We start from the raw sequence: 15,790 nt of genomic DNA, 5'->3' as shown, positions 1-15,790 counted from the left end.
AACATTTAAAGCCTTCGGTTCATCATGCTTCAGTTTCTGTCCTTTTGAATACAGATATTATACTCTTATGTTGCTTGGGAGCCCACAAATCCACACACATTCATCCAGATTTACACTTTTAAAACCAAATAGGTGTGTGTGTGTGTGTGTGTGTGTTTGTACCAATATACGAAATCCTTGTCCTTGAAGGGACATTTTTTTTTGTCCCCATGAGAAAAACAGCTTATAAATCATAGTAAGTGATGTTTTTTGAAAATGTAAAAATACAGAAAGTTTTCTGTGATGGGTAGGTTTAGTGGTAGGGTTAGTTTAAAGGGATATATATATATATATATATATATATATATACTGTTTGGACAGTATAAAATCATTGTCAGTGGAAAGTCCCCATACAACATGAAAACATAGTGTGTGCGGTTGTGTGTGTGTGTATATTTTTAATTCGCCCTGTCCGTGTGAGATAGATTTTCTAAACAGTGACCTCTATTAATGTGTCAGTCAGTCCTATCATTGCGTAATTGCCTGGTTCAAGGACTCGGTTTTCCATTGTGCTGCCAGAGAACAAAGGAAATGGGGACATTTTGTTGCTTTGAGTACATCCACCAGTTCCCATGACTTTTGAGTCCTGCAGTGTGATTGCTTTTTATTGTCAAAGCAAGAAACATCACAAAGCAAGAATCACATCTCACATTATTGGACGATATTGATATTTATCAGAAAATACAAATCCAGGATAATGATAATAAACACTTAAAGCAATTTACATATGTAGCTCACACGTTCCATGTGTCTCTGTGTAAATGAGCAGCGCAGTGTTGTCTACTACACTTTCTCAATTTTATGGGGTTTTTGGCATCTACTGTCTCAAATTCATATGAGTTACTCCACATGAACATCATCTTCAACTTCACTACAACCAAACAAAGTTTGAATAAATTTTCTATAAATTTCTATAAATTTCAATACAAAATTGTCCAAATATCTTAATTGATGGACAAATTATCTCAAATCCAGATCAGGTAAAATATTTAGGTGTTAAATTGGAACCAAATTTAGGCTTTAAAAACTTAAAAAAAAAAAAAAAAAGTTCAAATAAAATTAAATTTAATATGGTACAGTTCAGACACATTCGAAATTATCTTACATTTACATCAAAATTATCTTACATCTAAATGCAATGTTTGTTCCACATTTATTTTTATTTTTTTTTACTGTTTGACAAGTTAGTCACAGGCTTGTAAATCTGCCCTTAGGCCACTTGAGTCATTATATAAAAATTATTTAAAGTTTCACAATAAGAAAGCCAGACATTGTCATCATTGTTATGTCCTCGTAAAATATACATTGCTCAGTTTTGAAAATCTGATGATCCACACAAATCTGTGTCTGATGTATCGGATCCTTTATGACAATGCTGCTCCTCCACTAAAAGAGTTTATATCTTTGGGCTCTGAAACAACAGCTCGAGCTAAACGCAGGACAACATTTGGAAATAATGCTTTTTCTTGTGTAGCTGCTCGTCAGTGGAACATGTTGCCTGTAGAGCTGATAAAAGTCACAAACTTTTATACGTTTTCTCGTCTGCAGAAATGGCTTTTGTCAAATCCAATTTGTACTCAAACATGTGATCAATGTTTGTGCATTTGAAGATTTGATTTTTTTAAATTATTTATTTGGTCAATGTAAATTTCATTATTCATGTATATACATGTACTGTATGATGTGTCATGTAATCAGCCTGCCCAGGGACTGCGGGTGGTTTTTGAGCTAAAACCTGGTACTATGCATCTCTCCCTTTGAGGTTATTGTTTATTGTAAGCGGTCCCGGTTTTCTCTAAATAAATTAAAAAATAAAAATAAAACTTTAACTTGAAGGTATTTATATTGATTGAATCATTAACTAAAATGTATTTTACTATTATTATTATTTTTTATTTTGTAAAAGTAGTAGTATTTATTATATTATATGAATTATATTATAAACAGATTATAATCATTAGTTTAAGGAATGTCACAAATTCACAATCAATATATTTTAGCCCATTATCTATTCATACGGTTTACAGTTTTTATGTAGCACCTTATTTGACAAATGTCCAATCCAATGTTTTGTTGCCATTTTTTTGGTTATATTTTCATTTGATAACATTTTTAAAATCTTAAATAGTTTAAATAATTAATATCAGTAGACTCCAGTTTTGTTTATAAATTTATATTAAATCATAAAACACAGAATCCAGGAGAAATAAAACAGAATTTCCAATAAACTTTCAAGAACCATTTGCATGGAGGAAATGCCACAAAATCTTGAGTTCATCCACAAATAAAAGTAGTGAAATTTTACGGCTTGAACAACACTTTTTATAGGAAAGAATTTAAGTTAATACTTTAATGTTAATATTTAAAATGGAAACCCTCCAGTCAACATGCCCCAAAGTCTTTCATAATAAGCACATTTTTCCTTTTAGACTGACGGACGAGTGACATGGTTGCTAACAACATGACACAGATTCTGTTAATAGATCTTTAGCACAGATAAGGCTTAAACCTAGTCCCAGATTTATAAATAAAGTCTTAAACAATGCCATTTTTTGTTTCAAGATTTTTCTAATGTAAGTTTATAAAAGCTACTTAAATATCCTAATTTAACTAAGGCCAAATCTTGGCTTAATCTAAGCACTCTCTGTGAAACCAGGCCATTATAGGGATAGTTCACTTTGAAATGAATTTTTGATATGTTTTAGCTTACCTCAAGGGCATCCAGGATGTAGGTGTCTATATTTCCACAGTATTTTCAATTTTGATATATTTAGGTCAAACTGTTCTTGTCTGTCAGTCATATAATGGAGGTCTATGGGGTCTTCCTCAAAGAGCATGCACAGAGAAGTCCAAATTAAACATGATTTGACTCGTAAATGTAAGTACACATTGATGGCCTAAGACACAAAACGATTTGTGGTTTGTGTGAGAAAACGAACAGTATTTATATCGTTTTTACCTCTTGTAATCACAGTCAAGTCCAAGGGATCTAAGGTCGAGGGCGCTTCTATCTGCGTAAGCGCGCCGGCGATTGCCGGAAAGCCCCGGAAGTGATCTCACACAGAGATTTCGGAAGTTTTACCTTTCACTGTGAAGAAAACTTCCCAAAATCTCTGTGTAAACAATGAGTGACGTACATGCGCGAGAGATCACTTCCTGGGCTTTCCGGAGCGCCCACTCCCTCAGAGGTAAAAACAATATAAATACTGTTCGTTTTCTCACACAAACCGCTCGTTTCGTGTCTTAGGCCATCAATGTGTTAAATCATGTTTAATTTGGACTTCTCTGTGCGTGATCTTTGAGGAAGACCCCATAGACCTCCATTACGGTATATGACTGACAGACAAGAACGCTTTGACCTAAAAATATCAAAATTGAAAATATTGTGGAAACAAAGACACCTACATCTTGGATGCCCTTGAGGTAAGCTAAAACATATCAAAAATTAATTTCAAAGTGAACTATCCCTTTGAACCTGAAATATTCTTCTAACTGATGCGATGCTCCTTTAAGTGATCCACAAGAGAAAGCAATACTAGCTTGCGTGAGCAGCCATATTGTAAGTACAGTATAGTCACATTCTATTAGATATACTGCATTATAGGTCACACCACAATCACACAGACTGGAAATGACAGTGCAAACACCATCCTGCCTGAAACACTAAGCAGAGATGTTGATCTATTGGTCTGAACAAATGCAGGCCATTGTAGCTCTCTCTCTCTCTCTCTAGAAAAGAAAATGTGCTCACTCCCATGTGGTCTAGCGTGATGAATGAAGGTCGTCTGACTGACACAGTCGATTACATCCAATGAGATTCACTGGGGATTGTTTCCAGGAAGTCTGCTGGGATTTTGAAACTAGACTTCATTCATAAGTCTTTTGTTAGCTACTTGACCATTGTGAAGCTTATTTATCTGTCACAGTACTGACCTCTAAAGACCATATATCTCTGTACCCTTGAAATGGTTAACCTTGAAATAAATGGTGGATTATCTTTGAACAACGTGTGACTTATCTAATAAAGGATCAACAGCAGATTTGTAATGTGTGTGGTTATCGCAGTGAGAGTAGATATTTCCCCTGACCTTTCTCTTTGTGCAGGTAACCTGGCTCACACTAAAGGCAAGGCGACGGGCTCTGCTCGTATGGGAACGCAGCAATCACAGCGCACCATTAACTTTGCTAAGGTACATTTGTTTTGCTCTCTTTTCCTCTCTGGTCTGTTATAGAGCTGGTAAGTCCCGCCCCTTCCGCTAACCTCGCTGGACCTCTAGGTTGAAAAATCGTGAATGAGAGAAAATAATTATATAATCCCATTTGAATTTTGCAATGAATGTGAACGTATGTTTTTTGTGAATTTTTTATATAATTTTTCATGTAAAGAATGCTACAATTTAGCGGGTAGAATTTTCATACGGTCCGACTTTGTGTGAGAGCACTTTGTGGACTACAACTCTTTGCTGCTTTCGACGTGTTTGATAAACGTCACCACCACTAGCACGCGGGTCCCGCGATTCCTAGTTTTCACATCAGACGAGAATCTGAAGAAAGAACAGCCTGTTTTGTTTGAATGGTGGCATTTGGGTACAAAACACACAGGCATCTCGATCTAATTCCTTAGATTATCGCACTGTGATTTGTGGAGGGAAAATGTGTGTTATGCGGTGACGTCATATATGCACCGTGTCGTATTTCTCTTTATGTCTATTCCACAACTGCTAGCCAAGGAATCATACAATATACTGTCAAACTCGTTACATGAGAAATTATATAAAAAATTCACAGGCAACATATGTTCACATTCATGACACAATTCAAACGGGATCAGAAAAAAATGATTTTCTCTCATTCACTTGCATTGACGCTTTTTCAACCTAGAGGTCCACTTGGAGTTTTACGGATGGGCGGGACTTACCAGCTCTATTGCCACTGTGCCTTTAAGATTTCCATATGTAAATAAATTCTGTTTTGATTGGCTCGTTTTATGGGGGTGGTTTTATACAGGGGTGGTGGATAAGACACATGCCTTTGGTGTGAGAGACCCGGGTTCGAATCCACTGTGAGACACCAATGTGTCCCTGAGCAAGACACTTAACCCCTAGTTGCTCCAGAGGCGTGCGACCTCTGACATATATAGCAATAGGCTTTACGCCGAGCGTCACGTGACCAAACCGGAAAACAGGTCTCATCGCATCCGCTTGTCAGAGAAAGTGTTAACGGCCGTAAGAACTGACTACGATATCTATGGATTTTTAAGGTAATCAGCTAACCTACCTAGTTCATTTTGTTATTGGCGTTTTATTCAATTTAAATATCAATAAAAATAGAAAACGTTTAAATATCAATCTGCACATGTGAGGGACATTGGTTATGCTAATCTTTACTCGCTCCTTTTAAAGGACAACTCTGGCGCAAAATGAACCTTTGGTCTAATTACACATTGTTACCTAGTCAACCGTTATCTGAGATTTGTTTTCATGATTGCCGAATGTAAATAGTTTTATCTCTAAAAACAGTTTAGCCTATAACGCTAGTATAACGCTAGTATATAGGGCATGGAGTAATGACAAATAAAAATCGCTTGTTATTACCACTAACAAGGCTCAAAATAGCCCCACACTAGCACGACAGCATAATAAGGGTCTCTACATTCAAACCGATCGAAGCATTGAGAACTTTGTCAGTGTCCATAGAGTTTAATAAGAAGATATTTTATACACACCATCAACTTCGCGAATACAGGAAGAAGCCATCTTTGAAAAAATAGTCTCTACCAGTCGATCTACGAACACCGATCCATGTGCACCGGTGAGATGTGAATAAGGTGATAAGGTGAGCGCGAACAGTAGGCTACGTGTACATATTGAAGAGAAGAAAACGGTTTGTGTTTGTGTTTCTTCCAAAAACAACGGACCATATGATATTCTGCACAGTTCAGCGCACATGGATCAGCGTTCGTAGATCGACTGGTAGAGACTATTTTTCAAAGATGGCTTCTTCCTGTATTCGCGAAGTTGACTGTGTGTATAAAATATCTTCTTATTAAACTGTATGGACACTGACAAAGTTCTCAATGCTTCGGTTTGAATGTAGGGACCCTTATTATGCTGTCGTGTTAGTGTGGGGCTATTTTGAGCCTTGTTAGTGGTAATAACAAGCGATTTTTATTTGTCATTACTCTATGCCCTATATACTAGCATTATACTAGCATTATAGGCTAAACTGTTTTTAGAGATAAAACTATTTACATTCGGCAATCATGAAAACAAATCTCAGATAACGGTTGACTGGGTAACAATGTGTAATTAGACCAAAGGTTCATTTTGCGCCGGAGTTGTCCTTTAAGTTATCTTGAGTAAAACCGCAAAAGAAAAATCATGAAGTACATACAAAAGACCTGAACTGGAAGCGATGAGACCTGTTTTACAGAATGCGAAAGTAAGTTGTGCATAGAGCCTATTTAGACGCTTTGGATAAAAGCGTCAACTAAATGAATAAATGTAAATGTATGGAAGTGAAATGAGCGACAAGAAGTTGCTGAAACCTGATATTGATATGTACATTTGGACATTCATATGTAATATGATCATGGTTGTGCTGTTTTTATCTGAAAGGAGCCCTCCAGTGCTTTCACTTTACTAATTTTCTTTCCCACTCTATTTTGTCTCTCCATCTCTTCTACTTTTCCATTGATGAAATGTCCACTCCTCCTTTCTATAATGTCCTCTGTCTAGTTGGAGGGTCTTATGTTGTTCAGTACTGTATCAGTCGGTGAGGTAATGATCCTGTATTGTGTGTGCTGTACAGTAGAGAAGTGTTCTTAAAGGACTTGCTCCTTTTGCCAGCCGACACGTGCTTACTGTTTTGGGGTGTCTGTTTGTGTACATGTGTGTCTTTCTCAGGAAATGGTGTTTTTTTTATTGTTTAATTTTAAAAAGCATTTATCTTTTGAAAAATGTTTTATTCTAGCGCAGTAACATTTCAAATATTCAAGGGTTTAATAAAATGCATTGCTAAAATATACAAAAATGATAGCCTTAACTAGCAAATATCATACATTTGCACCACATCACATGATTTACAGTGATTATTCTCATTATTTGTACCAAGAATATATATATATATATATATATATATATATATATATATATATATATATATATATATATATATATATATATATATATGAAGAGTTCAGATGCAAAAGCCTCTAAGTGCCATTTGAAATTTTCTTCTAGAATGATCATTTTTATCAAGCTTGTATACTTAAGTTCAGTGTGGCAATGATAATTACCTATTAATTGTTATTTAACTGAAATTACTAACTTAAATATACAAGTTTGATAAAAAATCATCATTAAAGAAGAAAATTTCAAATGGCATTTGGAGGGTTTTGCATCTGGGTCCAATAAAACATGATTTTTAGAAAGAAATGAAAAGGGGAAATGTCAAAATACCCATGGTGGTAAATAGGGTCATCCACATTGACTTTTAAGAGAATCGAAAATTTAACAAGTAAAATTCAGTTAATTGTAAAAGTTCTGTATACGGTAACACTTTACTTGAAGGGGTGTGCATAAGACTGGCATGACACCTTCATTACCATCACATGACATGTCATGAATATGAAATAGGGTTTAAGACAACTGTCATTAAGTGTAAGTCGCTCAATAATGACATTTTGAATGCAAATATGACATTGTTTAAGATATCTTTGTTATAACATCTTGGCATAAACCATAGCATCATAACCTGTCAGTGTCTTTGTCATGACAACTTGACATTAAATTAAGTCAAACTGTCATGTGGTTGGCTTTGACATTGGCTGTCATGAGGCCATTATAACTGTGTCATGAATATTTTTCGTGACCTCAACTACAGTGGTACACATTGAATTTGCCATTAAAATGTTGTGGCTTCATGACAGCCAATGTCAAAACCAACCACCTGACTGTTTAATGTAATGTTAACCAATAAAGCTAGGTGCTTTCTTCAGTTTGATAATTAATCTGCTATGTCATGTTTATGACAGATTGTGTTGTCTTAGTACTTAGTAAGACACTGATGATGTATTGGTTTATGTCAAGTTGTCATTAACAAGACATCTCAAACAATGTCATATGAGCGAATGACACTTAATGACAGTTGCCATAAACATGCATAAAACTTCCTTCATATTCATGACATGTGTTATGTCATGATTATGAAGGTGTCATGTTAGTCTTATGCACATCCCTTCAAGTAAATTGTTACCATGTATACAAACAGTGAGCTCCATCAAATAATGCACTAAAGGTCTATTAATTGCGACAGTAATTATGGAGACACCATTTCTTGGAAATGACCCATGTGTGTGAGAATGAAAAAGTATCTTCTCATGTCACGTTACCCTACCAGCTCCCTAATAGCTAATGCATTTGTAGATTTGACTGATTTGCAGCTTGATTAGTTCATATAATTCTCATTAGAATTGAGTGTCCCTGTGGAATAAGGAGAATTGTGAATTGTTTCTGTGCAGTTGTGTGTTTGTTAAAAACATCTACTTTTTAGTAGATGTTCCAAGTTGTGTTTTTTAGCATTACGTTCATTATTCCTAAGAGAATTATTAAGAGAACATTTGAGCTACTTAGAGCCATCATTCAGGTTGTACTCTGAAATGAATGAGGTTTTAAACATATTGAAATGATGTCTTTGATGAAGACCTGCATACATTACCATTCATTTGCATATTTCAGCATGCTGTCTTTAGAAAATTTCACATGAAAGATTCCATCCATTTTAGCCCACGTAAAATAAAAGCACCCTTTTGTTAGTGTGTGATTTTGCTTTGTGTTCAATATCGAAAGCACCTTGATAATATGGCCTGGTGAAAAATTCATGGCCGTCATATGGAAATTCGGTCTTATTGATGATTGGCATAAGTTCCGCCTAAATTAATGCTTGTTAGATTGCTTTGCAAATGAATCATGTAGTTGATTTCATGTATATTATTGTTCTTTTTTTTAACAAACAGTTTTATATATTTTCTTGGATTCAAATCAGACTGTCTTATCACAATCTTTATCCATTTCTTTTTCAGTCTTCCTCTCGGAAATTAACTCCCAACCATGACAAATCAATCCTTGCCTTGCCCGTTGCCACTGTGCAAATGGTGATTTGTTGTATGACTTGTCTCCAAGAGGCATAAATGTATTATAAACACAGATTTATATTTTGAAAAGACCCCCTTTTATGTTTATAAAGAGACCCATTGTCCCATTTGTAGATTTTCATGTTCAGCTAGCTGAATATTTTGTGTTTTTTGTATAGGCGGAGAGCACAGGGGAAAGCACACATCACCCCAGAGAGACCACCAACATGAAGACTCAAACTGTTGCCTCTTACTTCAGAGTAAGACTTGAAAAAATGATAAGAACCAATAAAATGGTCCCACTCGTGTTCACAATCTTGCTTTTTTTTTCACCACACTTTTGCAGTATTCTCTAATGGACTTGTTATCAAAGATGGTGGCAGGCCAGCCTCACTTTGTCCGTTGCATAAAACCCAATAATGATCGTCAAGCCCACAAGTTCGACAGGGAGAAGGTTCTGATCCAACTACGCTACACTGGAATTCTAGAGACGGCCAAGATCCGCAGACAGGGTTACTCTCACCGCATTCCCTTCAACAACTTCATCGAGAGGTTGAACAGATGATACAATCATATCAATTTTGCATAAACCACTTTTCCACCTACAGTAATTGGTGTCTGTGTTGGTGCTGGAGCCAATACCCTGGAGGGACCTCTTAACCAGTTACTTTCCACTATGTTTCCACTGACTTGAGGACTGAAAAAAATGACGTAATGTGACTACACTCTTATAAATAAAGGTTCTTAAAGGAGTAGTTCGTTCACTTAAAAAAAAAAAAAGAAAAAAACTTTTGCTGATAATTTACTCACCCCCATGAAAGTCCACGACTTTCTTTTTTCAGTCAAAAAGAAATTAAGGTTTTTGATGAAAACGTTCCAGGGTTTTCTCCATATAATGGACTTCATTGGGAACCAAAAGGTTCAAGGTCCAAATGAGAGTTTCAGCGCAGCTTCAAAGGGCTTTAAACGACACCAGACGATGAATAAGACCCCATTTACACCTGGTATTAAAATGCGATCTGTATCCAGATAAGTTATCCGGATAATAAAAAACGCATGTTAATGCAAGGTGTAAATGCGTTGTGATCGGATCTGCCTGACCACATCTGGAGGTAGTCTGGCCCGCATTGTGTTCGGATCTTTACTAGGTGTAAACGCAATCTGGTTGTTGAAACCACATATTTTACTCCTCCCAAAAATGCTAAATAATAAACGAGTGAGAGCGTGTTATATCTATAGGCTATATGTCATGTCAGATATGACGGCGCTACTGCAACACGCATCACCGCAGATGAGCAGCTGAGCGTCCAGCTATTCATCAAGCCAACGTGCAAACATCGCAAATAAAAGTGAAAGTAAGTCACAGACGCTTAACACACAATCATCTTCAAGTAAAGAAACGAATTTTCTTGCCAGGGCTGTTGCCACTCTCTCTTATTGATGTCTTTGATTTGGAAATTAGCTGATGATCAATAAAATGCAGCTCATATCTGTTGCTTTTGGTGGCGTGCAGTTCATTAAATCTGCAATTTATATCCGTTTTGCAAAAACACATTTATGTGCCCAGGTGTAAATGGAATCGGTACTTATTATCCGGATAAGTTATCTGGATACAGATCGCATGTTAATACCAGGTGTAAATGGGGTCTAAGTGTCTTGTCTAGGACCCTTTGAGTTATGACTCGGAAAAAGATTTGTTCATTTAGATGAACGATTTTGAACAGGAGAGTCACGAATGCTCATCACAGAACAGAGCAAGGCGAGCATTTGTGCTTATAAAACTTAAACTTTTTTATTTATTTTTTAAATGACCGATCGTTTCGCTAGATAAGACCCTTATTCATCGACTGGTGTTGTTTAAAGCCCTTTGAAGCTGCACTGAAACTCTTATTTGGACCTTGAACCGTTTGGTTCCCATTGAAGTCCATTATATGGAGAAAATCCTTAATTACTTTTCGAATGAAGAAAGAAAGACATGGACATCTTGGATGACATGGGGGTTGAGTAAATTATCAGCAATAATTTTATCAGCAAAAATATCAGCAATTTTTTTTTTAAAGTGAACTACTTAATTGGCATTAATTGGTTCCATGAAGACCCTTTAACATCTGCAGAACCTTTCCATTGCTTACGTTTTTTTTTTTTTAAATGTACTTATTATGAAAAACTCATTATGAAACCCATTATAGCCCATGAGGATCTTTAATCTTGATTTTGAAAACTTATTTTAACATCCAAACTAATTTAATTAAGAATCCATTATGCCATCACAAACTGGCTTTGATTCAAAAGTTTTTAAAATGTATGGCGAATAGACAAGGAAACAGTGGACCACCAGTTCCTGTACCAGCACTAGCACATTGCCGGTGAAAAAGAGATTGTCTCCTGCTTGTAGAATTTCTGTTGTTACGTTCAACCGTTACTAAACGTTGTTTTTTTTTTATTTTTATTTTTTTTTAGGTACTCTATATTAGCATTTAGAGCCAATGAAGAGCCAGCAATGAATCCAGAGACATGTGCGTTTATTTTGGAAAAAGCCAAACTAGAGAACTGGGTTCTGGGCAAAACAAAGGTTTGTTTAAGAAAGGAATTGACAACTACTGCAGTTGATGTTCAACAAAGCTCACAAGTATGATCATTATTTGTTCAGGTCTTTCTTAAGTACTATCACGCGGAGCAGCTGAATCTGATGGTGAGGCAAAGCACGGACCGAATTGTTCTAATCCAGGCATGTGTACGGGGCTGGCTGGCATTCAGACGATATCGTTTGATGCTGGAAAAGAGAGAACAAAGTGCCGTGGTGTTACAATCAGGTGAGCTCAAGTTGTTGACCGGATGTTAAAATACGAAAAGTCCAATAATCTGTTGAACCAGCTCTAAAATCTTCTTTCTTCTAGCATACAGAGGACACAAAGTTCGGAAAACAGTGGCTGATGACAAAAGCAAAGCAAAGTCTGAAGTTGTTTTAACCCAATTTCAAGCTTGTAAGACAAAGAATCCTAAAAGTATTGAAGAGACTATAAAGTGTCCCTATTATGCCATTTTAAAGTCACCTTATGTTGTTTTTGGAGTCTCCTACCACAGCTTTACATGCATCAAAGGCCAAAGAACTGTTTCATTTTCTCATTATCCACCTTCTTCTGCTCTAAACAATGGCCGCCGCCATGACAACGATGCATAGTCTATAATATTTCTCAGGGCTGTGAGGTTAGGCATAACGTTATACGAGTTTCAGACCAAAGTCCAGTTTGCCCACTGTCGCCTCCGTCATGATCATCTATTGTTTATATACCTCTTATTTATTAAAACCAATCAATTGGTTGATGAAACATTGATTTAAATTAAGATTCAATTAATTAAAACGAAATTCACTTTAAAGAAAGGTTTTTTTGTGGTTTCTCTTTAAAATCTCAGTGAAAGTTTTAAAGTTGCTTTAATAACGGCCATGTCCATGAATATAAAACGCATGTGTAAACTGATATTTTTCTAATGTCAGGACCACCGATCTATATAATATATCATTGTATATGAGTAGTCTGGACTAGTGCTAGCATTCTATGAAAACAATACTTCAACAGGAAGTGGAAAACCGTTTAGTCAGTTGAAACCACAATGAATCATGGGAAATAGAACGGGCGCAGAATAAGGTGGATATACATTGCACATCACCACATTTTTCAATGATTCTCAAACGACGATTCTGGTTGAATCAATCTCTATAAATCCCTCCTTTTTGCGAGCTACTCTGCTCTGATTGGCCAGACAGCTCAGTCTGTTGTGATTGGTCTACCGCATACAACACGTGTCGAAAACATAAACGCCCATTGCTCCTTCCGGAGGCTTCCTACAGCTCGGCGATTGTACATCGTAAACTAAAGACAGTAAACAATGACATCGATTTTGCCATATCAATCCGAACGCGAGTCCGAAGATGAAACATTGGAAGAACTAGTTATTGAACCCGAAACTCCATCGCAAGGACGACTTGAGCAGCTGTAATTCCTCACCATCATTATACTATTTGGGATTATACTGCTGCGGTATCATGGTAAAGATTAATTTTAACCACTGATTCTTCACAGCCTCATCCAAAATAAACCAAATTTACTTTCACAGTGGAGAGCACAGCGTCGTGACGACATGATTCACACGAACGAGCTACAACAAGATGTCCTGTCCACGCAGAACGTAGGTGGGCATGCAAATGTAGTAAGTTGTGACGTGTGAACTTTGCGAAAAAAACGATTCAAACTCCAAAGGACTCGTTTGGGCGGTTCAGAGTCGACTCTTTGCAGTGTGTTTACATTCACATATAGCTAAATCCATAATAGGGGCACTTTAAATGGGTTTAGAAGTCATACATGATGACTAAATCACACCTTCTCCGTGCAGTGTGCAGGGGATATCTGGCAAGGCAGAAATACAAGGAGTTGCTAGAGGAGAAGAACAAAGCTGCTGCAAAGATCCAGGCCCATTACAGGGGACACAAAGAGAGGAAGAGCTTTAAGAGGAAAAAGTAAGACCTATTCTTACTCCATCTGATTTGCTTAAAGAATCTGCTAACAAACTAAATCAATAATATTTAGTCCATCGGCCCATGAAAGGTCATTCTCTTTTTTCAAACTCTTTTTCGTACTGCTTTACTGTGCTTCCAAGCTATATCGTTATATTCTTGCTTTAACTGGGGACTCAAGCTGTCTAACAAAAGGTATATGGTGGCCATTAAAATTAATTATTAAAATGGCCTTACTACATTAGCAAGATGAGGTTGATTACAGCTATTCCAACTTGTGTTGGTATGAAATGAGAGAAGGGAAGTGGGTAACACTTTAGAATACGGTTCCTTCGTTAATGAATAACTACACAAGAACTAATGAGTAACACAATATTAACAATCTAGTAACTATTATTAACTAACAAGAAACTGTGATTAACGAACTAGTAAGTAATAGCGTACAGACGGAAGTGGTAGTTCACTATTAAGTAATCAATAACTACTATTTTTTAATACTTCCCAGAGAACTACTGAAAAAGTTTATTAACAATCTAGTAACTATTATTAACTAAAATAAAATCTTATTAACGAATTAGTAAGTAATAGCTCACAGATGAAAGTGTTACTAGATACTTCTGTGGGAGTTACTAATTATTTGGATTTGTATTATAAAGTGAAGATCATTGGAACTAACTAATAATTACTCAAGTGTTACTAAAGACATTTTCTAAAAGTATACTAAAGTTCACCAAAAATCTCAAACGGTTGCACAAATCATGACTAGATCATGTAGTAACACTTGAGTAATTACTAGTTAGTTCCAATGATCTTCACTTTATAATACGGATCCAAATAATTAGTAAGTAATAGCTCATAGATGAAAGTGTTACTAGATACTTCTGTGGGAGTTACTAATTATTTGGATCCGTATTATAAAGTGAAGATCATTGGAACTAACTAGTAATTACTCAAGTGTTACTACATGATCTAGTCATGATTTTTGCAACTGTTTGAGATTTTTGGTGAACTTTAGTAACTTTTAGAAAATGTCTTTAGTAACACTTGAGTAATTATTAGTTAGTTCCGCAATGATCTTCACTTTATAATACGAATCCAAATAATTAGTAACTCCCACAGAAGTATCTAGTAACACTTTCATCTCTGAGCTATTACTTACTAATTTGTTAATAAGAATTTACTTTAGTTAATAATAGTTACTAGATTGTTAATAAACTTTTTCAGTAGTTCTCTGGGAAGTATTAAAAAAATAGTAGTTATTGATAACTTAATAGTGAACTACCACTTCCGTCTGTACGCTATTACTTACTAGTTCGTTAATCAGAGTTTCTTATTAGTTAATAATAGTTACTAGATTGTTAATATTGTGTTACTCATTAGTTCTTGTGTAGTTATTCATTAACGAAGGAACCGTATTCTAAAGTGTTACCGGGAAGTGATATGAGAGACACCAGTAACATCGGTATATTGACTTCCCGTGGAGGGAGTGAGATTAAATTTTTATTTTTTTTCTTCTTCTTCTTCCCACTACTTTTTGAAAATGTATCATTATCATTTTGATTTGTCTACTTGATTTTCATATTTTTGTCAGATGTTCTTTTTTTAACATAAATTTGAAATGAACTTTGAAATAAAAAGCTACTAGAGATTTAAAAATAAAAAAAAGATTTTAACTTAACCTATAGAGTTATTAACATAGCCAGTTAGAGTCCAGGCTGCTCTCTCGTGTTTTCGTGGGTTTCCTCTGGGTACTCCAGTTTCCCTCACAATCCATGATGATATGTGGGATAAGTGAACTTGAGACACTAAATTGTCCTTAGGTGTAAGTGTGAATGTGTATCCGTCTGTGTGCTTGCTTTGCCGTGGACTGGCCATCCTTCTTGGATGTTGCCCTGTCTATAGCCCAAGATACTGGGATAGGCTTCAGCTTCCCCGCAACCCTACGTCTGACAACCGTTTTTTGAAGATGTATGGATGGATAAACTAAAATCTTAGACATTTAGGGCCAGATTTACGAACAGCTTGGCCAGCACAAACCCTCTTTTGACGTTAAAAAAATACTGTCAGGATTCATAATAGACACCCAGTGAAAAATTAGTGCTGGA

At 35.9% G+C, this 15,790-nt stretch overlaps 1 protein-coding gene across 3 annotated transcripts in view; it reads left to right on the top strand.

Annotated features, from left to right (window-relative positions):
• The window catches only part of myo3a (myosin IIIA), a 148,626-nt gene that overhangs the window by 115,135 nt on the left and 17,701 nt on the right, over window positions 1–15,790 (top strand). For 2 of the 3 annotated variants that reach the window (XM_089125471.1, XM_089125472.1), the window contains 7 exons: window positions 4,144–4,229; window positions 9,352–9,432; window positions 9,519–9,724; window positions 11,633–11,744; window positions 11,823–11,985; window positions 12,070–12,156; window positions 13,565–13,688. In XM_089125471.1, the coding sequence (XP_088981597.1) occupies window positions 4,144–4,229; window positions 9,352–9,432; window positions 9,519–9,724; window positions 11,633–11,744; window positions 11,823–11,985; window positions 12,070–12,156; window positions 13,565–13,688 (859 nt within the window). The remainder of the gene's footprint in view (window positions 1–4,143; window positions 4,230–9,351; window positions 9,433–9,518; window positions 9,725–11,632; window positions 11,745–11,822; window positions 11,986–12,069; window positions 12,157–13,564; window positions 13,689–15,790) is intronic. The other variant, XM_089125473.1, reaches the window with a different exon arrangement.

This window comes from Pimephales promelas, chromosome 22 (genome assembly GCF_988280905.1).
Source record: "Pimephales promelas chromosome 22, fPimPro1.hap1.1, whole genome shotgun sequence".
NCBI lineage: Eukaryota > Metazoa > Chordata > Actinopteri > Cypriniformes > Leuciscidae > Pimephales > Pimephales promelas.
Note: the sequence above shows the minus strand (reverse complement) of the source record. Positions and strands in the feature narration are given on the sequence as shown.